The sequence below is a fragment of the Grampus griseus genome, assembly GCF_964374135.1.
Source record: "Grampus griseus genome assembly, chromosome: 12".
Taxonomy (NCBI): domain Eukaryota; kingdom Metazoa; phylum Chordata; class Mammalia; order Artiodactyla; family Delphinidae; genus Grampus; species Grampus griseus.
The window spans coordinates 64,466,444-64,491,852 of record NC_139006.1 but is presented as its reverse complement, the minus strand read 5'-3'; the positions used below and the strand labels follow the sequence as shown (position 1 = coordinate 64,491,852).

Here is a 25,409-nt window from a genome sequence, read left to right as displayed (position 1 = left end):
CCTATTCGCCCTCTCGGCCAAGTGTTTCCAGGGGGAAACTGGTAACGCACCCCCCGGGGACATCCTGCTAGTGGCCTGGGGTGGAGGGACTGGTATTTTTGCTTTGGAGCTGGGACGCTCCTTTCCTGAACCGGCCTTTCTCTATGGATTTCAGTAAGTTTGGCATGGCCAATGGTGCGTGATACGCTTGTGGGGTCTTGTGTATTTTTGTTTCGAGGGACTAATGCGTTGTGGATCGCGGCCATTATTCTTTGTTTTAATTGCTTGGAGGGAGGTTGAGAAGTCTGTATATTTCTCATCTGGAATTGGCATTATCCTCATGACCATTTAGGTCATTGTGCTGAGCACCTGAGGGTGACAAAGACCTTGAAGAGAAGGTTCTAGTCTAGTTCAGGCAGACAGGATCTGAAGGGAAAAAATCAATAAAGACAGCAGAAGGAAGTTACAAGTACTGGGTGCCAGAAAGATTTTATAGGAACTGAGGCAGGGAGCCTTGCAGGCCTGGGGTTGCCTGGGAGGGTTTCCAGAGATGGGGAGTTTGGATGAGTTTGGATTAGGGAGCCTTGCTGAAAATGTTCTCTGTTGTCCTGATGTGGCGTGAGGGGTTGTTCACACAGGTGTGTACATGAGTAAAATTCATTTCATCGAGTTGCACTTAAGATTTGTATTTTTTTATACTTACTATACCTCAGTTAAAAAGGAAGAAGTCCCTTCAGCCCAGCACCAGTTCTTCCTAAAGAACTGGGAAGTCTGTCTTTAAAAAGATGAGAGTGGCAGCGAGGCCACTGGATCCAAGCAGAGAGGCCATGCTTTGGGAAAAGATGGGAAAGGTGGTGGAGAGACAAGAACCGGGCGTCCTTTGACCTTGGGAACTACCTGGTTTCCTCAATGGGGGACTTGCCATAAAAGAGAAATTCCAGCCAGTCTGTCTTGACTAATGATTAACTGGCCGCCCGGAGCCCAGACGGGTGACAAGGTGCTGTGGTCTGTCTTATGATGGGGGGCGAAGCCTGAGCAGCCCATTAATAATCAGCATCGCGGCCGGGAGTCACCCGTTTGGAATGTGTGGTTTCTCTTTAATGCTGTTTAGAATGTGCTTAAAAATTAATCTTGGTGTTTTTATTTATTTATTTCTCTCTTCATATCCACAGCAGACTGTCCAGATGCTGTGCCTTCCTCCGCTGAAACAGGGGGAACGAATTATCTGGCCCCTGGGGGGCTTTCAGGTGAGCTGCTTTCTCTTACTTTCTTGGCAATTCGAAGACCTCCTGAAATGACTGGAGACTGGAGGAATGGAGGTGGCCTTCTGCCACCCCAGCTGGTCTGGAATTAATTCTCACTTTTATGTGCATGAAACTGGATGTATCCGTGATGACTCTGTTGCCCTTCAGCTCATCCTTCTGGGCCATAGATCTGGAAGTGTGGGGGCCAGCCGGAGGGCTGGTGTTGGGCCACGTTTCGTGGTTATTGTTAAGCAGCTCCCGACTTGAGGGGCTTCCACTTGGTGACTTTGGTGTCATTAGTTCACGGGTTTAAGCCCTTTTTTTGTTCTCACTCTCAGTGCATCGGGTGCCTTGAAGGGAATGGATCCACCTTTGGGGCACTTGTAGAAGACAGACCCCAAGTGTAGGATGGGAGTTTAGAGTAGATGGCCTCGGTGCTTCTTTGCAAATCCTGCTTCCCATCCAGCTTTGTGCAGAAGTCTGCAGTGCATGGTGGGGACCCTGCAGACAGTAGGTGCTAATACTGTTACCCAGCAGGGAAGGTGTCCCTCAGGGCCCACAGGTGTGAGCAGGGGCCTGGACTCCCAGGCTGGAGAGTTATGGAATTGGGTGAGGAGCACTGGAGAGCCTAAACATCATTGTCCCTGAGAGACAGGAGAAGAGAGTGATAAACTTGGAGAAACTCATTAGCAATGTAAGTGGGAGACATTTCCATTCTGTTCTAAATATGTCCTGTTTTCCACCTGTTTTTCCCACCCCAGTATGCCATCACTGGATTTTCTAAGAACTAGCTAAAACAAGAGGGAAAGTGATCCAGGGAAAAAAAAAAAAAAAGAAAAGAAAAGAAAATCCAGCAGAGTTCTGGGCATTGGCCCTTGGGACATTGGTGTAGGAGCATGGCAGCTCCGATGGAAGCTATAAAACTGTCTTTGGGCTTCCCTGGTGGCGCAGTGGTTGAGAGTCCGCCTGCCGATGCAGGGGACACGGGTTCATGACCCGGTCCGGGAAGATCCCACATGCCGCGGAGCGGCTGGGCCCGTGAGCCATGGCCACTGAGCCTGCGCGTCCGGAGCCTGTGCTCCGCAACGGCAGAGGCCCCAACAGTGAGAGGCCCGCGTACCGCAAAAAAAAACAAAACAAAAAAAAACCAAAAAACTGTCTTTGGGGGGACCATGGTGCACCGTCTTTTGCGACTTTTAACTGGTCAGGTGTCGCTCAGCCTCGGCTCGGTTCATGCTAGCCAGTTCCCTCTGCAGGAATTGAGCTTGCTGAGAATGTCTTCAGGGAGACCCTTGTTTGTTTTGATTTCAGTGCAGTATATACTCTGGCTGTTATCTGAGACAGAGGGTATTGTTTACTCAAAGCTCCTAATGAGAGCTGAACAGGAAAAAAGAGGGACCCAGAAAGGGCAGGGGCTTGGGGTGAGAATGGGAGTGGACCATGGCGGTGGAGGAGGGAAGAACATACCGGGACATGAGAGCTGTGTCTTTTCTGCTTTCTAAGGCTGAGAGAGTTCCGGAAAGAAAGAAAGCCAAGGAGAGGAAAGGGTCTGGGCAAAATAGCACACTCAGGATGTTGTTAGAGGGTTTTATTTTTTAAATTCTGAATGTGCAGGGAGGAGTCCCAGCCCCTCTGAACCACATGAAACAAGCAAGGGAAGTGGTAGCTTTTGAAAGGGGGCTTTTCGGAAGGTTTGTCTTATTGATAACATCTTGTCTGTCTCCTCTGCTGGAGGAAGTAAGGATACCCGCCTGAGCCATCAGCCTCCTTACATGGCCCCCAGAGCCAAAAGTGTGACAGTGCAGCCCTTTCTGAGACGGGTGGGCTTCCAAGAGTTTTTCTAGTCCTAGAAAGAAACTGGGGGTAAAGCAATGATGAACTCCTCCCCTACCCCCAAAGTAACTGCAGCCATTTCGATGAATGAGGAGCTGCTAGGAAGCAGTGCTTGTCTCTGAAGGGATAGCGTCGTTCAACAAAACTGCCAGAAGAAAAAAACGTGACGGGGGGCTCCACATGAAAGAGCATTTGTTTTGAATTTTAGCTCTTGATTTACTAATTCCCAAGGCTTCAAAGTTTCAACTCTTTCTTCTTTCCGTTCAGAGTTGGAGTAGTTTATTAATAATATGCCGTGGGGGGAAGTTGAAGAAACTGTTTCTTGGGTTGGTGCCCGTGGTTTGGGGGTGTCTGGAGGGGAGGCAATAGGCCCTGAGAAAACCCAGGGCTCCACCCTCTGCCGCGAGAAGGCCCCCCCAAAAGATGGTGGTAGTGGCTCGAGTCCAGGGCGGAGGGTTTTTGCAAATGGAGAAAGCCCAAACCTCCTTTCCAAGAAGTTGATCTTTCCATGGGGGGGGGGGGTGAGGTGGCCGAGGCCGGGGTGTGTCTGCCTGGCGGAGGATGAGGCCGGTGGGGGGCTGTGGTGGCTGAAGGGGGCTGGGCCAGGGAGGCTGGAGCAGGGAGCCTGCTGTGGCGAGCGCCAGGCCAAGTGGGCATCACGGCGGGGAGCGGGGAAGGTGCCCACAGGGCTCTGCCCCCGCCTCCCCCCTGGAAATCACCTCTCTGAGCGTCTCTTTCACGGGCCCTGTGTGCTGTTTTCCTTCCTGTCCTGGCCGAGATCGGGCTTAATGAATGGGGCTCAGTTTAGGGTGGGAGGAAGGTCGGCAGCGGGAGCCAGGGCTTGATTCTCTTGGCAAGGGAAGAAGGGAAAGAAAAAAACAGCCGAATGTGAAAATGTGGTGCCTCGGGGGTGGGGGTGAGGGTGTGCTTGAAGGCACGCCCCTCGCCCCTCCCGAGATGCCGGGGTGACTCCAAGGCTGGCCCTTCCCTTTCCTGCGAGGAAGGGGAGTGGGTGGGTAGGAGCACTGGGAGCCAGCCCGCTGGCTGCAGGTTGGAATTCCAGCCTTGCAGCGCGGGGCTGGCCGGGGAGACGACAGGCCAGGCCTCTGGGACTCGCAGTGAAACAGACCCCACCCCTGCAAGTTTCCTCAGTCTGGGAAAACGGCACATTTTTAGAAGGCTGGGACTCGGTTCCAGGAGATTGTACTTTCATTTCTGACAGCCGGCTCTCGGAGACAGATGGATTGCTTGCTGCCTGGTTGTGTGTGTGTGTGTGTGTGCGCGCGTGCGCGTGTATATGCGTGCTACAGACCTACAGATAGACACGTGCACAGACACATGAGCGGGCAGGCGCTGGGATAGGCCTGGGTCCCTCTCACGCGGGGTAGGTGGACCTCGGAGATGGTTTCTCCACAAGGATATGTGCTCTGGGCCCGGGGCGTGTTTGGATTGGTTCTGAATTGGGATCTGGGTATGGTGCTTTTGGAAAGGCGTGTAGGACAAACCCTTGTTGCTGGCACGCATCCTGGCTCAAGAATACCCACCTGGGAGAGGTCTTACGTAGATGGGAAGCTTCTAGGTTCAGCTCGATGGTGGAAGTGGAAAGGATTTGCTCCCAGAGCTTTCACTGTGTCACTGGTAATTAAAAGCATGTGTTCGAAGCTGTCATCTTTGCAGCCTCCATCTGGAGTTTCTAGGGGGGAGCTTTCATTTAGCTTGTCTGCTGTCCTGATTCGGGGTAGTGGGGTGGGGTGGGAGGGGTTTGAAGAAATACCACCTCACTTGTGAATTCCAGGTTATTCAGCTGCAGACCCAGCCTCCTCCTTTGTATATTGGTGTCTAAAGCTGGTTGGGCCTCAGACATATGGGCCTCGCTGATTAAGGCAGGGATTAGAGGCCAGCGTCATTTGTAGTCATTTTTTAAAAATTATTTATTTTTGGCTGTGTTGGGTCTTCGTTGCTGCACGCAGGCTTTCTCTAGTTGTGGTGAGTGGGGGGCTACTCTTTTTTTTTTTTTTGCGGTACGCAGGCCTCTCACTGTTGTGGCCCCTCCCGTTGCGGAGCACAGGCTCAGCGGCCATGGCTCACGGGCCTAGCTGCTTCCATGGCATGTGGGATCTTCCCGGACCGGGGCACGACCCTGTGTCCCCCGCATCGGCAGGTGGACTCTCAACCACTGCGTCACCAGGGAAGCCCGGGGGGCTACTCTTTGTTAGGGTGCGTGGGCTTCTCATTGCAGTGGCTTCTCTTGTTGCAGAGCACAGGCTCTAGGCATGCAGGCTTCAGTAGTTGTGGCACGCGGGCTCAGTAGTTGTGGCTCACGGGCTCTAGAGCACAGGCTCAGTAGTTGTGGCGCACGGGCTTAGTTGCTTCGCGGCATGTGGGATCTTCCCAGACCAGGGATCGAACCTGTGTCCTCTGCATTGGCAGGCAGATTCTTCTCCACTGCACCACCAGGGAAGCCCCCATTTGTAGTCGTTTAAACTTCAAAAGAGGTGCCACCCTGGATTTCAGGGAGGGAGGTGCGAGGCAGTGGAGGTGTAGTACCGATGTGTCTGGGGGAGGGTGTTGAGGAACCCATCTCTTGGCTGGACAAAATCATGCTTATCGGAGAGACACCGTCCCACCAACCCAAGGGAGGCCAGCTCCTTTGCTAAGGTCTTCAGATCCGTGTCTCACTTCTAGTTCCTGGGTGATGGGAATGTCCTTAGGTCAGCATCCATTCCAGGAAAGGTTCTTTCCTCTTCTTTAATCTCTGCTGGCGTCTATGAGAGCCTCGGAGGAGAGTCTTCAAAAACACCTACATAATCTGAAAATGTGGTCCTGGCTCAGTCCACAGTCAACTTGGGCTCAAACCAAGTAGCTTAGGAAAGAGTGCCCCATCCTGTTTTTAAGGAAAGTTATTCAGCTGCATTTGTTGTCTGGTTGGGAATGGTGATGGCAAGCTGGGAATCTCCTCGGGTGCCTATTGCTGTGTTTTTATATCTCTCCTTCCCGTGCCTGGGAACAAGCAGATTGTGGTTTCGCTGGAGTCTCTAATGCCGTGGGGGGTGGGGTGGGGGTGGATTGAGTTCATCCAAGTGGCCTTGAGCATGGGCTTGGGGGGAGGCAGAAGCGCCAGCACATGTAACCATGATTGAGCTCCTTACCTATCCTCTCCCCTTCCTCTCCCCAGCCATGTAGGTGAGGAGTGACAGTCTGAATCTCTAGGGACCCATATGTCCCTAAATGCCAGGCTGACGACTCAGTCCCCGGCCGGCTCACCTGGTGCACACCCACTCCCCAGTGAAGACCAGTCAGGGACAGCAGCTCAGGCCGTTTGCCTCTTCTGCAAGGCTTGAGGTCATGCACTCAACCCCGGAGAAGGGCTCACTGTGAAAACCCCTTTTATCCTGGAAAGAATGGGGCAGTCAGGCAGGGGTTAAATGCAGGGTGACAGCATTTAAAGTCTCTGGAGCAAATTGGGGCTGCTCTGCCAGCCGGACTACATGGGCCACTGCCTCATGCACCCCGTCCCTGAAGCAGAGCAGGGCTGTCCCGCGAAGGGGCAGGGGCCAGGTGAGGGCCAGGTTCCGGTGCAGCTCTTGGCCGCTGTCTTAGGGCACTAACACCCTCTCCCCAGGGAGGCTTTTTCTTAGCAGAGCCCAGCAGTGGCTGCGTGGACTTCTGAACCTGTGGCCCAGAGCTAGGGGGGCAGTGAAAAGGGAGGGAATGCCAAAGGATTCATGATCAAGTTTGGCTCCCTTTGCTTCTTTATTGCTGCTGTTAACTATCCCGTGATACTGCACCTACAGTGCTGTGATTGCCAGGCCACTTCACAGCAGGTGTCTTAAGCTGGTGGGAGAAAAAAAGGCGCAGGGTGGTGGTCCCCAGACTTGTCTGCACATCGGGACCCCTGGGAGCTTCCAAATCACAGTCTGTTGGCAGGATCCCAGCATCAGTATTTTTTGAGGCTTCCCAGATGATTTCAAGGTGCAGACAAGTTGGGGAGCCCCTGGTGTAAGGGGTAAAAGGGTCTGTGTACTGTGGGGGAGTATCTTTTTTTTTTTTTTTTTGTGGAGAATATCTTTGGTGGCTGTGCAGGTTCTGTGATTCTGCCTGTGCTCCTATAGGGAAGAATTCGAGTACCTTGCTTGTTGAGCCTCTTCTCAACTAAGACTTTCACTTGATTGTAGAAACTTGACAAGGTGTGTTAACTCTGCCTCTTCCTCCCATTGGCTTTGTTGTAGTGGATGACATGGTAAAAGTGACCCATGGGACAGGGTCTCCTTTCAGGGCGATGAAGATGTTCTGGAACTAGGTAGTGGTGATGGTTGCTCAGCTCTGCGAGTGCTCTCAGTGTCACTAATGGTAAATGTTGTGTTACACCTGTCTTGCCACAGTTTTAAAAAGTAGTGACCTGGGGTAGCTTTTAAATGCATGCAGGTATTTAGATATTCAATAAAAAACACTGGCTCTGGAGAATGAAAATGGAGACTTCAGTTAGGTGCCTGAGATCTGTAGATAGACGCTTGTTTCCAGAGCACCTCTGAGGTCTCCAGGGATGGGCCCACAGTCACGGGCCTGTCTGTCTCCGTGATTTTTCAACCTTTTCTTTTCCATCCTGGTTGCAGAAAGGAGAGACAGGAAAGTTCCCTGTGGCTCATTTTCTGAGGCTGACCTTTCTGCAGGGGAAGTGAGCGCCCTTGCTCCTTCTCTGCCCCAGATGCTGTTTTCCTCTGGGCGGCCTGGGGACTGGTAACCAGCCATGTAGGGGCGGGTCTCCCAAAGCCTGGAGTCGTCCTGACCCACCCTGCTGAGTGATCGGCCCCCTCCTCTGGTCCTGCTGCCTAAGACCCTAGTTGCTGTGACAGCTTCACCGAGGTTATAGGGCTGCAGGGTAGAGGAGGCTGGTGACTCGCCCGGGAGCCCTCCCTTTGTAGGAGCCTTGTGAAAGGATACTGTACAGCGTGGCCACTGGGAGGTCACCACTGGCCCTACCATCTCTCTCGCTCAGTACTGAATGGCTAGCCCCGTCTGGCTGTGTGCCTACTGTCACAGACAGGCTTCCTCTCCGGGCTATTTTCAGCGGGAAGATATTATTAACTGCTGAGGCACAGTTCTCAATTTAGTGGCTAACACACCAAGAAAGGAACATTCCCTTGGTGGCGGCAACTCTACCTAAACACAGTGGCTCATTGGGGGTGATGCCCCCAGCCCCCTTTGCTTCTCCCCACGGGGGTCTGTGCCCCTAGCCCACTTTCTGGGGCGGCTGCGACTGAAGATTCAGTGTCTACCATAGAGAGAATGAGGCTTTTTCTTAAAGCCAACTGTAGACCATGATAGCGTTTATATTCTAAAATGGGGAGATTTTGTGATAGGGATGGGGCACTGGATGGAAAAAGGAACTTTCTGTGGAGTTTAGGACAGCTGTTTAAAACAGGGTGATAACTTTCACCTTGTAAGTGAACAGGAAGTATTGGGACAAGACAGGAAATGGCATCATTCCTTTTATGAGAAGAACTCCAGAAAAAAAGTTGTTCGTGAAAGGTAGTGGCTGAGAGGAGGCCGGCCCGGTTTCGTTTTGTTTTTTTTCCCCCTTCTTTCCTTCCACTCCCATGAGAATTTCTGGGCCATTTTCTTTAAGAAAGAGGCTGTTTGAGAACTTTATGTTATTTTTATTATTTAAAAAACTATTTTACCAGAAGGGTCACATTCAGTTGAAATGCTAACTGCAGCCTTCTTGCCCAGTATACTAAGAATCTTTCATGAGTGTTGCAGCTTCCTTCCCCAAATGGGGAGGCCGAGCAGCTCTTGGCTGGAAGTGAATTTTGGTTTGGCTGCACAGTCTTCGACACTGAGCCCCACCCAGTGTCATTAGCTCAGTTTTAACCTGCAAAAAAAAGAAAAAAAAAAACTTTTTTGGGGGGAGGGGTGGGTGGGAATTTACGGATACCCTTAGCCTGTTCACCCCAGTATGACCTTGCCCTCACCAAGGTGCCTGGCATTTGGCAGGCTGGGGCTGCCTTTATTTACTAGCAGTGGGCCTCATTTTGCCCAAGGAGTCCCTCCTTTAGCTTCCTGACTGCCTATCGCTAGGACTCTGGTGAGCGGTAAAGAGGTGACAGAAGACAGCTCCCCTGGTACAGCTGTGCTTAGCCCTGGGGGATGGGGGTAACTCAGTCCTCAGTCACCAAGAAGCTTCCCCCTTTAGAAAGAGGGCTTGTGCAGCCCCACAGTGATGTGCAGAAGGTGGTATTGTGCTGGGTGTGAAAACAGTTTTCATTTATTCATCTCTGGGTTTCTAAGTCCCCTCTTGGACAATGTCATTGTTCTCGTAACATGGGACAGTGCCCCGACCCGGGCTGTCAAGGAGCCATCTTTAGGATGGAGACCAGAAAGAAAGAGATCTGTGTGTGGCTGGCTTGCTCCCCATTTCCCCCCAGCCCCCAGCTTTTTTCCTTAGTGGGCTTTGTTTTGTTCTCATAACACAACAAGAGCCCTGGGGTGTGTAAAAGCATTGTTGAACATTCGGTGAGGCTAACTTGTCCAAACAGAGCAGGACGCCAAGGCAGAATGCTGTGGGCAGGTGGTGAGCCCACAGAGGTTGCCTGGCCGGCGCCTGGCTTGGAAACACCTCCCGGGATCAGCCGCAGCTGGCAGGGAAGTAGCTGAGGACAGGGGCTCTTTTCCCGCCAGCCTGGGGCCAGACCTAGGCCTTTCTGGCTGACCCCTGCCTGGAAGGCACGCTCCGCTCCCAGGTGGGTTCTCACGGGCCTCGCTCTGCCAGGTGTAAAGCTGGGGCCTGGGGGGCGGTGGTGGTGCAGCTGCTTTGGGAGAAGCCAGCGTGTCCCTGTGGTCCAATCATTTAGCAATTATTTACTGAGCACCTACTATGTGCCCCGCTTTGCCAGGCATGGAGGATGTAGTTCTTGGACTCTGCAGACGTAGTGGTCTGTCTGAAGGTGCTCTGGGGTCAGTGAGATGGAGGGTCCTTGAACAGGATGTGGCTCTGTCTGCAGTCAGGCACAGGGCAGCTTCTCAGCCATGGGGTGAGGTGTTGTAAGACACGGGGGAGGTGCAGGGATGGTACCCTGGGGAGATTGTTTGAGCACGCAGGGCCAGCACAGCTTCTCTGCTTCGGTTGTGTGGTCTGTTGAGAGTTGAGATAAAGCAAAGCTTGTGGATAAACAGAGGTCTGCCTCCTCCGGTTCTGTTTCTATTCCCGCCTCCCCCCCCCCACTTGTTGATTGTGAGATAAGAGCTGCAACAGCAGGAGGTAGGGTTATAATCCAGACCCTGGTGGTACTTGGGAGCCCAGCAGAGTGGAGGTGACCAGCCAAGGGGCAGGGCGGGGGTGGCATGGGCACCTGGAATGTTAGCATTTATGTCTTTACAGCCACAGGGGAGGTGGGACATTTTCAAAGCCCAGGACTTGGACTTTTTTTTATAATTCCGGTGGGCTTGATTCCCATGAGGACAATCTGGGGATGCAACATTGCCTTTTAATTTAAAATCTGATGGTCAAGTTCATTTCTGAGGTCCCAGCCAGTGTGTGAAGCTCTGGCTGGCCCGCCTGTGGGTGGGTTTACGTGAGGTAATCTAATACCCAGTTACCAAGGGGTTTCATTTTCACTGCGCATCCTGCCCCTGGCCGTTCCCCCGAGGCCTACTGGAGCTCACTGATTTAATTAATCATCCTTGCTCCTCTGTGGAGTCGGGAGAGCTCTTTTGGCCTTTGGTTAGATCCAGGGTAGTAAGGGAAGAACTGAGTTCAACTCCAGTTTTCCTCTTGCAAAATGGGGAGTTTTTGTCATTCAGACGTGAGCACTCAGATCACCAGGCCAGGGACTGTTGGTGTCTCTCGTGTTTGCTCATTTCTGTGTTGCCTTTTTACTTTTTAACTTGGGGTGGACGTTCAACAGGAACAAAAAAAGACAACGCCAAGGGCTTCCCTGGTGGCGCAGTGGTTGGGAGTCCGCCTGCCGATGCAGGGGACCACGGGTTCGTGCCCCGGTCTGGGAGGATCCCACGTGCCGCGGAGCGGCTGGGCCCGTGAGCCATGGCCGCTGAGCCTGTGCGTCTGGAGCCTGTGCTCCGCAAAGGGAGAGGCCACAACAGTGAGAGGCCCTTGGACAGCAAAAAAAAAAAAAAGACAACGCCAAGAAAAGACTGTACTGTCAGTAAATTCACCTTTCTGCATCTGCCACTTGGAGGGTTAAATTACCATCTCCAGTCACCCTTTCACACCTTGCGGTCAACTTCCCCAGTGAGCTTCTGAGGCTAGAGAGGGCCAGGAAGAGCCGCTCAGCTCAGAAAGTGCCTGGGGACCTTGCCAGCCCCAGGGCAGCCTCGCAGCCAGCACGGCCCCTCCCCCTCATTAATCAGTAACCAAGAGGGAAAAGCAGGAGTTGAGTTCTTCCTGTGATCTGGGTGCACAGTATACAGTTCTTAAAAACAGATGGGCCTCAGCTCAGTGGGATCACAGTTAAAGGCCCACTGTGGATGGGGGGGAAAGGCCTGGATTTGGGGGGGGGCTTGCAAAGATTCAGAAGCCGACCCCCATTTCAAGTGTTTGTCGGATGCCCCAGGAGGGGGCTTGGAGAGAATTACAATGGGAGGGAAAGCGCCCACCCTCCAAATTTCAGTCCCCTGGGGCTGGCCTGCTTTCCTGGGCTGAGGACGGTGGCACAGTCGTCAGCTGGCTGCATGGCCTTCACTGAGCCATTTTTGTGTCCTGGACCTCAGTTTTTTCATCTACAAAATACGCAGTTGGACCTGGCCTCCAAGCCCCTTGCAGTACTGAATGAAATCCTGTGATCTTCGGTTCTTGGATTTGAAGGTGTGTGAGAATAAGACCCCTTTCGCGGAGGTGGTGGGTAGCTGATGGCCTCTTCCACCGGCGGAGGAAAAGGCTGTAGTTCTTCACGGTTTGAGGTTTGCAGGCTTTTCCAAGAATGAATGAAAGTTGAAGGAACTTTCCCCAGAAGAATGCATGTGCATACATTTCCAGGGGTCCTTTAGCCCCATCCCATGGAATCCCTTGTACTCAAGAAGGCAGGGTGTACACGAGAGCATTAGGAGAGGCAGGGCCTTTTTCTTTTTGTGGTAAAATATACATACCATTTACCATTCTAGCCCTTGTTAAGTGTACAGTTCAATGGCATTAAGTCCATCCCGTGGTTGTGCAAACATCACCGGTATCCACCCCCAGAACTTTTGCACCTTTCGAAACTGAAACTGTGCCCATTAGACACTAATATGGCAGTCCCCCCTCCTCCCAGCTCCTGACATGAATTTGACTGTTCCAGGTTCCTCATATGAGTGGATTCATACAGTATTTGTCCTTTTGTATTTGTTTTATTTCACTCAGTGTAAGGCCTTCAAGATTCATCCATGTTGTAGTAGGTGTCAGACTTGCTTTTCTTTTTAAATACTTATAGATATCCGTTCATCCTTCAGTGGCCACTTGGGTTGCTTCCACCTTTTGGCTATCGTGAATAATGCTGCTGTGAACATGGGTGAACAGGTATCTCTTCAAGACCCTGCTTCAGTTCTCCTGGGCGTATACCCAGAAGTGGAATTGCTGGGTCATGTGGTAATTCTGTGTTGAGTTTTTTGAGGCAGGGCCATCCTGACTTGAGTGTCTGCATAGACGGATCACAGATCCCATGGGGCAACTGGGTGGACTCGAGGGGGAGCCCTGGGGCAGGGGGAGTGAGAGGAGAGTGGCATGGGGTGGGGGGAGGAGGACAGCGGAGGAGGGGTGGCCTGGCTCTCTGCAGGAATACAGGCCAGATTGGAGCCCGCGTTCACGTGAGGCCCAGAGTCCTCCGAAATGTGGAGCACACAGCACTGAGCAGCGGTGGCCTTGTGACGGTGGTCCAGGGTAGGGGGGCTTTCATACCCCTGGCCTCCTCACTGGAGGCTAAGGGGTGGGAGGGCCCGTGGGGGGGGGGCTCACGCCTAGGAGGTCCTGGGTGCTTTGGGGGTGAAAGGGCTGGGATGGCTGAGCAGTGAGTGTGTCAAAGCCAGGGAGATCAGATTACGGAGGCAGACAGAAGTAATGATTAACTTTTCCAGTCTGCACACTGTCTACACTCTGTCGTACTTTGTTTTTCCCTGTAAGTACAGTGCGGCCCTGGCCGGGCCCTGGTGTTGGGTTGTAAAGAAAGAAGGAATGAGGGCTGGGAGTGAGCAGGGGGCGGGGAGCCAGGGAGCTGGCCGGAGAGGGAAGGCTTTTCCATCAGATCCAGTGCTGGAATTTATTGGCCGGAATGCAGTAAGTGTTCAAAATGCCATCCCATCCAACAGTTTTCATAATTGTTATGGAACAAGGGGAGCTGGGGGAGGGGAGGGATGAAAAGGACTTTTGTTTCTCACTGGATTTTTCCTCTTCTTCAGAAGGTTTCTCTACCCTCCAGAAAAACGAGAGTTGAGCTGGAGCTGTGTGAAGGACGGGGTGGGGCAGGGCCCGCGTCTGGGGCTGGAATACCTTGCAGGGAGCCTGGAGGGTCCGTGCAGCTCGGGGGCTTTATTCAATTGAGACCCACAGCAAAAGCTGCTTCCGCAGAGCCCCCAGACCTGCAGAACCAGGAAAAAACTGTCCTGCACCTCTGGGGGTGGTGTCCTTTCGGAAAGCTGGCTGATTGTGCATCTGTGTTTATTAAGCTTCTTTAACGCGTAGCCAGCGTACTTACAAGTGGTCAGTAAAAAGGAGAAAATGAGGGACTTCCTGGTGGTTTAAGAGTAGTTTCCTTTGTTGGATCTGTGTTTGCGAGGGGAGGCGCATCACCAGTTGGGAATCCACGCGTGGAATTTGGGGGGGTTTCTGGACTCTCCCCGGGTTGGGGGTGGGTGGGTTAGAGATGTGACGTGCATACCCTTCTGTTGTGTGCACGTCCTCCTTGCTTTGTCTTCCGGGGAGTGGCCAGGATCCTCCCCAGGGGGCAGGCAGGTGAGCAGATAATGCCCCCGTGCAGGCAGGTCTGGGGGCTCTGTATGCAAGTGTGTGACCCCTCTTTCTGAAGGGAGCTGCTGAGTTAAGTTGGTGGGGGGGACGACGGTGGGAACTTGGTGATGCACCCTGGGGTGGAAGAGACTTGAAATTCAGACTTGAAAAGGACGAGGCTGGATGCACGCTAACCACCAGCCAGGGAGGCCCATTTACTGTAAATATTATGAATGGAGTTGGCCGGGCTGGGAGTCCCCACCCTTCCTCTGAGGCCTCGGAGCTGGGCAGAGCTGGCCTCCTCAGAAGGCAGGCAGCCGGGTACACGCTATAATTTGCATGGCTGAAGGCTGGGGCACAGGAAGCCGCGTCAGCCCGGCTGGCGAGACAGATGGGAGCTTTTGATCTGTGTGACTTCCCCCCTTCCCCGGCGCTACCCTTAATTATATTCTCTGATGGCAAAACACTGCTCTCAGGAGGGACCCCTGGGCTGGGGGCCTCCGACTTGGGCCGTTTGAGGGGCTTTAGGAGGTGGGGCTGTGGCCCGTTGGAGGAGTAGGGAAGTACTTTTTAGCTCTAGTAACTGATTACTCATCACAGTTTGTAAGGCACAGTCACGAATCAGTCTTCTAGACGAGTAGGACCTGCCAAATATGTCAGCCCAGGGGAGTTTGCAAGAGGAAGGAGGGTGATGATGGCTGAGAAGCTTCAGGGCGCCGGGCATGGGTGGGCATTGGAAATAAGATGGTGATATAGGAGACCCTTCCCCGGACGCTCACCTTTTCCTGGGGGCCATGAATGACGACACAGAAAGAACACGAGTTTGTTAACTCTTTGCAATGAAAAAAAAAGTTGGTTTATAGATGGACACGGCCAAATCTGACTCAAATCTCCTTTCCCTTTTGATTTTGTTTTGTTTTATTGTTGCAAATGAAATGCAAAAACGTGCCCTGCTCCCCGAAGTGATTTTCTTACTCTCCAGAAGGTAGTAGAAATAAATGGAACCTGTGTTGTTGAATACTGAAACCCACAGTGTAGCCAGAGACCATCAGAGCCAGAAGGGGGCCCATGGGGCTGTTTTGCCCCAGCCGCCTTTGCCCCAGCTGTGGGCTGGTCAGACTGAGACTCTGAGGGGCAAAGCCGCTTGGCCAAGGTCACAGAGCAGCAGCTTGCTGGCAAAGAAGCCGTTTCACTCCTGGCTTGCCTGGTGCGAAGGAGCTGGACCCCATCCTCGGGGGCCACGGTAGGCATAGCATTTCCACAGTGGGCTGGGAAGGACACTTGTCTTCCCCTCTAGTGTTTGGAGAGGACTGGTGGCTTTTGAGGCCTGAGGTGGCCGCCCACACACAGCTCACACCAGCCAATGTTCTGGCCTTGAACCCAGCTCTGCTTTGCAGCAGGTGATGTGTGTCTCATTGCCCCTCCTTTAACATAGGAATGGTAATACCGTGCAGCCTCTCAGGGTCCCCTTTCTGTGAGCCCCTTCAACAGAACTATACATAGTAAATGCTCGTTAGGTGAAGGTATCAGCCCAGAACTGTTGTCCCACCTGGGGGTGGGGGCGGGGCGAAGAGTTGTCAGCATTTTCCGAGCATCTGGAGAACCTAAGAGATAATGTGCCCCTAAGAGCCGAGACCCTCCGCTGTGGCTGCTGGCCAGGCCCTGACCTCTGGCTGCTTTTCATCAAATTGTCACAATGCCAGTGTGGCCAGTACTGGGAGCTCCATTTTAGAGATGAGCTCAAGTCACCACCAAGGTGACATGGGAGGCAGATTGAAGGGGGGAGTGTCTGACTCCATAGCTGGTCAGCTCGTGGCGGGTAGAACTCACTGAGGAGTGAGGTTGGGCCCAGGGACCTGAAGAAGCACCCTGGCCTTTGAAGGAGAGCTTGTGGCACCCCCTGCCCACCCCCCAGCCCAGCCGCCTCAGCGGAGAACCTTGTTGCAGAGCTCTGAAAAAAAAATCCAACTTTTCCGTCCTGCCTTCTACCAGCCAGAGTTCATTCTCTGATGCATTTGGTTGTAGGAGCTTGGGGGTAGCAGTGATGGGTTGGGTCTGAGCATTTTCTGGGTAACTGAGAGTTAACCTGAAACGTTTTGAGTTAGTTTCAACCACCATGGTAGCTTGCTTTCAACCCCAGGGCTGTCTTTGCTGCCCCAAGAATCCAAGGGGGCAGCTCTGGCGTCATCTTTTGTGTCCCGGGTGAGGTTGTAAGCATGGCTGGTTAGAGCTGACCCCAGAACCCAGACTGAGCCCAGACACCGAAGCAAGTTTTTATGTGTTTGCTTCCTCCTGAAAACTAGAGACCAGCAAGAGACTTGGTTAATTGTGTTTGGGATGAGAGTGGATGGGACGGGTTGGCACCAAGTCCCCTTTTATCTCAGTCCTTGTCCCTGAAGTGAGCTGGTTGCTCTCTGAACAGTTTCCTGACCAGGGTGGGGAGCCGGGCCGATGAAGCTGTTAACCTTTGGGACGACTGATGTAGGGGGAAGGACAGGATGAGGCAACCCTTGGTGGCGCCGGAGTCCCGAGGAGGGAGGGCCCTGGACCTGAGAGGGCGAGGCGTGGCCACGTTTGCGTTCCAGGGTTGCCGGGTTTACTTCTGGGTCTGCATGTGTGCCCTTCGTCTGCCCTCATCAGCCCGCGTGAGGCAGCCATTTCTGCCCAGGTTCCATCCCCAGCCGGGTGCTCTGCTGGACCACTGGGGAGGGGGCTCGCAGACCCATCCCACCGTGGGATAACCAGAATATTGAATAAGAGAAATAATCCCTTTATAATCCAAGTGCCTTGCGGAGATGAGAGTGGGTTGAGACCCCCCACACACACACACCCGCCCGCCTTTTATTCCAGCCCCCTGGTTGCCCTGGCAGTGGGCACATTGGACTCAGCCGGTGCCTGCTTCTGTGGCTTTCTCTGTGCTGCTTCGTTTCCCAAGTATGTCCCTGTCCTGAAAAGTCAGAAACTTGGGGACCCCCCACCCCTGTCCCATCAGCACCGCCTCTGTGTGTGGACACAGCTAGGGTGAGATGGCCTCACTTCAAGCGTTCTCAGAATCCCACTGGGACTGGGTGTTTTGGAACAGTTCTGCCTCTCTGGCCTCATGGTCAACTTCCTAAATTGGAGACCGGACATGGTACCGTCGAGGCACTGAACTTGGCCTTTCCTCCCTCCCTCTTTTTTTTTTTGCGGTCTCCCTCCCTCCTTTTTTTTTGTGCGGTCCGCGGGCCTCTCACTGTTGTGGCCTCTCCCATTGCGGAGCACAGGCTCAGGATGCGCAGGCTCAGCGGCCATGGCTCATGGGCCCAGCCGCTCCGTGGCAGGTGGGATCTTCCCAGACTGGGGCACGAACCCATGTCCCCGCCCCGCATCGGCAGGCGGACTCTCAACCACTGCGCCACCAGGGGAGCCCCTCCCTCCAGTTTTTTTCTTTTTCATCTCCTACACCTTCAAATCAAAAATTTTAAAAGGGGGAAGTTCCTCTCTTACCTAGGCCTTGAGGGTCTGGTCACCCTGTGCCATTGCGATCCCAGGCATGAGATTCATTCATGAGCCTCTGGTCTTCTGGGAGGGTCTGGTCTGTTCATTCACGACCAGGGTAATTAAATAACTCTTTGTATGAGGCATGGAGCTCCTTGTTAAGTGGTCTTCCCTAATGCAAGTGCAAACACGAGACACAATCCTTCTCCTTCTCCACACGGCCTCCCGCTTTGCTTTTAAAGGGTAGATTTTATGCTTTAAGGGAAATTGGGAAGGGGAGGGGGAAAAACAACCTTAAAGGAATTTTAGGCTGATTCAGCACTTTTCTGGGGTTGGTCCACAAATTCCCTGAACTGTAATAAAAAGAAAAACTTGTGAGCAGGCATCTGATTAGGTAGCTTTTGACAACACAGCTTTTCTTTTGGATGCTTTAAAATGCACAAATACAGTTTTAAAACAGGCCCCTGGTACAGTTTTCTGAGGAGGGAGAAGCTGAAAATACCGGAAAAGGTTATAAAAGCTGAGGGAAATTAACAAGGGACTGCGAGTTTTGCCTTCAGAGGTTAAGTATCGGCAACCAGGATACTAAGACCCTTCCTCAGTCCTTGTAACGAGGGGGCCTTTTTTTTTTCTGTGCAGGGTCCTCCCAGCTCCTCCCTCGGAGGCCTGGGAAGCCCCCAAGAGCTAAGCGTCTGCCCTGACCTTTGTGGGGAGATGCTTGTGGGCTGTGGGCCCAATTCCAGGAACTGTGCTTCTGTGAAGATGATGCTGAGCGCTTCCTAGAAATGAGCCCAGACGGCGGGTACTTCAGGGCTAAGGAGCGGAGTCTGAACTGGCCATTTGGGGCGTTGTACTGGGCCCCCAGAAGCGTGCTGTGTAAAAGGGGCCTTCGCTCCAGTGATGGGTTTGTCTGACAGCCTGTTTCTGTGCTCAGAGCTGTGGAGTTCAGGAGCAGCAAGGAAAAGAGGTATCAGGGCACTAGGGGACTGCAGGGTGACATGGTGGGGCGACACGTGGGGGCCCTGCTGCTCCAGATTAGGGCACCTAGTGGGCTTTCAGGGGCCTTGTTCACATCCAGGGACACCTACACGCTGCCGTTTATCTGGGCCGGGCCATTAACCTCAACAGAAAAAGGCCTTTTCTTTTTCCAGGGGATGTCTGGCAGCAAATCGCTGGATGCATTGTCGGGCCGCACAGATGAAAGAGAAACCCGCCAGAACGCCCCCCCACCCCGCCCCATTCCCCCTCCTCTCTACTGGCCAACCTCAGGCCCCAGTCTCCCCACCACCCCCCGCCCAGCTTCCTCTGCCCCCAGGCAGACAAGGCGCCGCCCCCCCCCCCCCCGCCCCTTGCCGGTGGGCCTGGCACAGGGGCAACTCAATCTTCAGGCTTCCTCCCCCTCCCCCTCTCCCCCAACCCCCATACTCTGGCGGGTGCCAGGTTTCAGGGGAGCCGGGCTCCATGAAACAAAGTATTGTGAGGCTCCGCTGAGGGTCTCCTGAACTTCCCTCCCAGCGACTCCTGAGCCTTCCTTTCCAGGCCGGTTTGTTGTCCTGAGTTGGGATAATAAGTGAGAACTTCTTACATTTGGAAACGCTCTCCCGCCTCAAACAAGCAGGCAGGTGGGCGCCCTGTGCCTTCCAGAAGAGGGCTTTCTGCAACCCGGCGAACTTGGACGTCAGAGCATTTCTATTTACGCGGGTGTTGTGGGTCTTTGGTATAGCCTTCAGAGCTGAACTCCCTCGGCAAGAGGGTTCAGAAGATTGCTAGCGCTCGCGAGTTTATTAGCAGTTGATGGATACTTTGCAGAAACAAGCTAAGGCCTGATGACTCACCTTCTGCTTGGAGCTCTTGTACCTCTCTTGTTTTTCCATATGTTCCTGTGTATGCGCATGCAAACACACGTTCACATAACACACACTCGAAGTGTGCTCGTATCCATGCACACAGCCTCTTTCACACTTGTGCTTCAGAGATGAATGTCGGGGTCGGGGGTGATGGGCCAGGTTTCTGGTGTTGATTTTCGGTGGGGTGGTGGTTGAGGGGAGGAAGGAGCCCTCAGCGTCCCCGTCTTGTGTAGCTGGCGGGGCAGGCATTTGAGAAGGCCAGGTGGGGGGCATCCAGGCAACTGGTGCTCAGGGTGGGTGTTTGTGGCTGCCCCAGTGGGTCACCGAGCGCCTTTGTACAGACTTATTCACGGGACACCTCCATGTAAAGTTAATGCAGCTGACTGGTTCCCAGGTCCTTACGTGCCTGTTAACGTTGGAAGGAGTGGGTGTGCTGAGCTGCACTGGTTACCCAGCCTGCTGGGGCAGCAGGACAATGGAGACCCGAGCCCTTCTTTACCCCCCCCCCCCTGCTGTGCTGTATAACCCATCATCGTGCAGGCTCTAAACTCAGTGGTTCCAAAATCAAAAAGGCCAATCAAACCCAAAGACCTCACACACCACCCCCAACTTCATGCCCCAAGCCCCCCACCCCAGTAAGTGAGAAGCAGGGACCTACAGGGAGGGCAGGAGGCCGCCTCTGCTGCCTGCCAGGCCTTCCCCCTGTCTCTCCCCATTTTCGTTAACAAATACAAGACTTCCGGTCTCCGCCCTGCCACCACAAACCACAGTGTTCCTGCAGCCCGGCTGGGCTGGGGAGACTCACGGTTCCCAGTCTGAGTCCTGCCCTGCCGGCTCTAGCTTAAAGGAGGAGTTAGAGGAGTCGGAATGCCAGCCTCCAGGGCCCCCTTTCCTTTCATATGCTCCCCCCTTTAAAGATCTCTGAGCGCCTGTTTGGGAGTCACCTTACCAGAATCACCCCAGTCTCCCCTGCTGCCCGTGGGAAGCAGCATGTCTAGGAAAGCCGGGGTGGGCCCTCCAGGGGAGGAAGGGGGCAGGGCATCGACTTTAGATGCTTCTAGGGAGAGAAGGGGAAGAAAGGAAGATGCAGCAAGCAGGACCCTGCAAGCATGGCGGTACCCACTTTAAACACATCGTCTTCTGTCTGGGCTGCAGGAAGTTAAGGTAGTCTGGGCTGACACCAACTTGCAGGTTGTGATTTGGCATTTTTACCTGAACTCACGTGTACAGAGCTGCCGCTGACAGACACATTGAGAGTTATTTTTCTATTAGGAAGATAGATATTTTTAACCCAAACCACGTCCTTTAAAATTTTTCCTGGATATGGGACTTCCCTGGTGGTCCAGTGGCTAAGACTCCACACTCCCAATGCAGGGGGCCAGGGTTCGATCCCTGCTCAGGGAACTAGATTGCACGTGTCACAACTAAGAGTTCACACACAGCAACAAAGATACTGCATGTGGCAACGACGATCCCACATGCTGCAACTAAGACCCAGCACAGCCAAAGAAATAAATAAGTAAATAAATATTTGTGGCGGGGAATAAACTCTGCAGTGGCTCCTCCTTTAAAAAAAAAAAAAAGTTTTTTTTCCTCCCGGATAGCACCTCCTATGACCAAGGCACTGATCTGAGAACTGGGAGACAACAAGCACAAAGACTGCTTAGCAGGTGGTCCTGAGGTCTAGGTCTGGTTCCATCATCCCTGGGGCCTGAGCAACAAGCTTTCTGAGTCCAGGTTTTCTCGCGAGGATGACAAGGGACTGGAGCAGTTGGCCTTCAAGGTTCCATCCAGTTTAAAGAACTGTAATTCTAGACCATCCAACTGTAAGGCCTTTTCTAGCCCTAAAACTAGGACCAGCCAAGTTACTAAGTGGTCTTGGCTTCTGAGCTCTGCAGCGATGGGGCTTTCCTTTGGCCGGGTGGGCACGTGCTGGTATCCTGGGTCTCTGACAGGGTGTGGGGAGTGGAGGGAAGAGGCTCCCCAGCAAGCCCCACGCTTAGAGGCAAGGCTCTTCCGTCACTGGGTCACGATTTCCAGGCCCCAGTAGGAGGACTGTTCGGCCTGCAGCACATCCAGCACCCCATTCCCTCCTTCTGTCTTGCCCTGAGAGACGAGCTGATCATGGGGCTGTGTGTGATCTTGATTTCGGGAGGAAGAGTAAAAAGGAGGGGCTCCATCACCCAACCATGTCCGCCATTTTGTTTTCTAGATTCCCAACTTCTTCTGGAGCCTGGGGATCGGTCACACTGGTGCGTGGTGGCATACTGGGAGGAGAAGACGAGAGTGGGGAGGCTCTACTGTGTCCAGGAGCCCTCCCTGGATATCTTTTATGATCTACCTCAGGGGAATGGCTTTTGCCTCGGACAGCTCAATTCGGACAACAAGAGTCAGCTGGTGCAGAAAGTGCGGAGCAAGATCGGCTGTGGCATCCAGCTCACGCGGGAAGTGGATGGCGTGTGGGTGTATAACCGCAGCAGTTACCCCATCTTCATCAAGTCAGCCACACTGGACAACCCGGACTCCAGGACGCTGTTGGTACACAAAGTGTTCCCCGGTTTCTCCATCAAGGCTTTTGACTACGAGAAAGCGTACAGCCTGCAGCGGCCCAACGACCACGAGTTCATGCAGCAGCCGTGGACTGGCTTCACCGTGCAGATCAGCTTCGTGAAGGGCTGGGGCCAGTGCTACACCCGCCAGTTCATCAGCAGCTGCCCGTGCTGGCTGGAGGTCATCTTCAACAGCCGGTAGCCACGTGGGGAGAGGACAGCGGGAGCCTAGTGGGCCCGGTCCAAACTACTTTGCTGCTAATAGTTTCCTCCTGAGTGCTTGCTTTTCATGCAAACTCTTTGGTCGTTTTTTTTTTTTCTTTCTTTTTTCTCCCCTCCTTCCCCTCGTTCTTGTTTATGTTCTGTTTTGTTCTTTGAGAAATAGCTTATGAAAAGAATTGTCGGGGTTTTGGCGGGGGCGGGTGGTATGGTTGGCAGAACACCGAGGCGTGAAAAGGGGAAGCAAAAATCAGTACCACCGAACACAGTGTAAATGAGGGGGCAGGCCTCGACTTCGGGGTCCTCGTTGCCCTCGTCAGGGTGTACGAGAGAGAGAGAGTGTGTGTGTGTGTACGCAGATGGGGGAAGCGGTGTGCTCTGTTGTGTTTCCTACGGATGTTGATCGCTGAGAGGTTTGCGCTCCCAAGCTGTGTCCCTCGTGCTCCTTGGACTTGCACAGTGGGGCAGCGGGTGTCCCAGCAGTGGCCAGCAGCAAGGCTCTGTCCCCCAGCCTGGGGAAACCCCCATCCCACCTCTCCCCTTCTAGGACATTGGCCTGTCCGCAGGCTTCTTAGAAGCCACCCTGCCAGTTTTTCCATGCTGTCTCACTCCCTTCCGGCCACCCTGCTGCCGTTGTCGTGTCTTTCCTTTTTGGCCATCTGCTCCTGGATACCTCTGAGATGGGCTTCCCGAGGGCTGCCGGGGCAGCCCCGTCACAGTATTGCTCACCCAGTGCCCTCTCAGGCCCCTCCGCCTCTCCCCTGCCCTGGTTACATCAGGTTTTTCCTGGACTCAGAAAACCAGCTCAGCACTTTCCTCCCCTCTGCAGCCTGTGTGTTGAGCTCTGCTGTTAGACCAGCGAGGGGAGCCGCCCCACTCCCCACCAAGAAGGATTCGGTCCATCTTAACCCAAGGTACCATCCTGAGCTGACACCTAACTCTTCCGTTTCTTCTACAACTCATACACTCGTATGATACGTTGACACTGCTCTTAGCTCAATGAGCATGTTTAGACTTTAACATAAGCTATTTTTCTAACTACAAAGGTTTAAATGAACAAGAGAAGCATTCTCATTGGAAATTTAGCATTGTAGTGCTTTGAGAGAAAAAGGACTCCTGAAAAAAAAAACCCTGAGATTTATTAAAGAAAAAATGTATTTTATGTTATATATAAATATATTATTACTTGTAAATATAAAGACGTTTTATAAGCATCATTATTTATGTATTGTGCAATGTGTATAAACAAAAATAAAGAAAAGATGCACTTTGCTTTAATATAAATGCAAATAACAAATGCCAAATTAAAAAAGATAAACACAAGATTGGTGTTTTTTTCTATGGGTGTTATCACCTAGCTGAATGTTTTTCTAAAGGAGTTTATGTTCCATTAAACAATTTTTAAAATGTATACTTGATTCCATGTTGTCCTCCAGCTCCTTTTTCTTCTGGTGGGTGGGCAGCGGGATGTAGCCATCAGAATCTGGTACAGTTGGGGTCTCCCAGAGCTTGGTTGGGGAGGAAGCTTGGTTGGTGGGACCACAAAAGGGAGAGACGATCCAGAACACCTTGCTCTTCCTTGCATCCTAGAAAGACCTGTACCTACACAGATACCACCTTTCTTGTTAGGCAGGAACCTTAGGGTGCAGCTGGTGGGTGTCCTGAATTTGTAATGGGTCAACCTCGGGGAGCCCTGAGTTACAAAGGCAGCTGATTTTTCAAAGCCTGAAAAGTTGAAATACCATTTTGAATGATTGGGAAGGAGGTTGCACTGGGAGATAGGATGGGAAGGTAAAGTCCCAAGAACTTGGGGTCCATCCAGTTCCTGCTTGCTGACTCCTTTGCTTTACATTAAGTCCTGAGACGACTGCACCTTTCCCAGAGGAAGGTCACTGCCACACTGGGTTCCAGGAGAGATTCCCTGAGGACTGAAGCCCTGGAGTAGAGATGAGGCTGGGGCTGAGTGTTGATGGTGGGAGGGAGGGATCTGGGTCCCCTAAGTTCTGTACTGGGCACTCCGGGAGGTGGAGTAGGCTGAAAGGAGTCTGGGCAGACCCTACTCTGCATCTGCTTAACACTCTTCCAGTTCTCTATTCCCTTGGCCCAGCCCAGCTTAGCCCCAGTGGCACTTGCTGGTATTGCCCCTGGGATTTTCACTGATCTGAGCCATGTTTTATTATTTTTCAATTAATTAATTAATTTTGGGCTATGTTGGGTCTTCGTTGCTGCGCACGGGCTTTGCCTAGTTGCTGGCAGCGGGGGCTTCTCTTGTTGCGGAGCATGGGCTCTAGGGCGCACAGGCTTCAGTAGTTGCAGCACGTGGGCTCTAGGCTCAGTACTTGCGGTGCACAGGCTTAGTTGCTCCGCAGCATGTGGGATCTTCCCGGACCAGGGATCGAACCCCTGTCCTCTGCATTGGTAGGCGGATTCTTAACCACTGCGCCACCAGGGAAGTCCCTGAGCCACGTTTTAGATTCGAGACCTCTTGCACAAGAAATAGGTTCAAATCGGGCACCAAATGGGGCTGTTTAGGTGTCTATGTCAGGGGGTCTTAAACCTTAGACCCAGGAAAGGGCTCTTTGAAGTGGGAGTTAAGATTTTAGATATCACAAACTGGTACAATTTCAGAAAAAAATTTTTGGAGGGCCAAAATAGGATTGCCAATTTTTCATTTTGCCAAATGACACAAAGCATTACAGCTTACTGGCACCACTGTTTAATGCGAGGGAATTCTAATACAATTGTATAGCGAGGAATGTTAACTTAGAGCTTTAGTGCCAAATGGTCATCTGGGCCAGCTTGTTCACATGAGGTGACGGGGAGCTCACTACCACTTGAGGCAGCTTTTTATCAGTTGAACTGAAACCTGCCTCCATTTATTCTAGTTCTGCAACCTAGAATAAGTGTAAAATGCACGTCTGGAAGACACCCAAGGAGGGCTATAATTAATTCCCAGGTGGTAGTGGTGGAGGAGGGGTGGGGTGGAAGGTGTTGCATTAGGGAGCTGTCAAAGGCATTTTCGTTTGCTCTAACTTGCATCAGCATGCCAGGAAGCTCTTTAATAATAATAATAGCTACCATTTATTGAATGCTTAGCTAGTTGCCAGGCATGATGTTAAGCGTTTAAGGGAATTATTTAATCCTCCCTAGGACCCCCTGCAAAACTGGAAGCTTTGAGAGGTTAAAAGACTTGCCCAAGGTCACTCGGCGAGGAAGTGCTGGGAGTGGTGGTGTTCATGGGCTGACTCTGGCCTTACTCCTTGGTCCAAACCCTGTAGAGATGTTATTTGGTGGAGTCTGTTGGGACTCCAGTCCCACCACCTCAAATCAG

General features: G+C 52.7%; 1 protein-coding gene across 2 annotated transcripts in view; it reads left to right on the top strand.

Annotated features, from left to right (window-relative positions):
- The window catches only part of SMAD7 (SMAD family member 7), a 30,010-nt gene extending 6,559 nt beyond the window's left edge, over positions 1-23,451 (top strand). Inside the window, exons 3-4 of one of the 2 annotated variants that reach the window (XM_082667670.1) lie at positions 1,155-1,226; positions 21,523-23,451. In XM_082667670.1, coding sequence (XP_082523796.1) covers positions 1,155-1,226; positions 21,523-22,061 — 611 coding nt within the window. In that variant the 3' untranslated portion in view covers positions 22,062-23,451. Of the gene's footprint in view, positions 1-1,151; positions 1,227-21,522 lie in introns of both variants that reach the window. The other variant, XM_082667669.1, reaches the window with a different exon arrangement.
- The last annotated feature ends 1,958 nt before the right edge of the window (positions 23,452-25,409 follow it).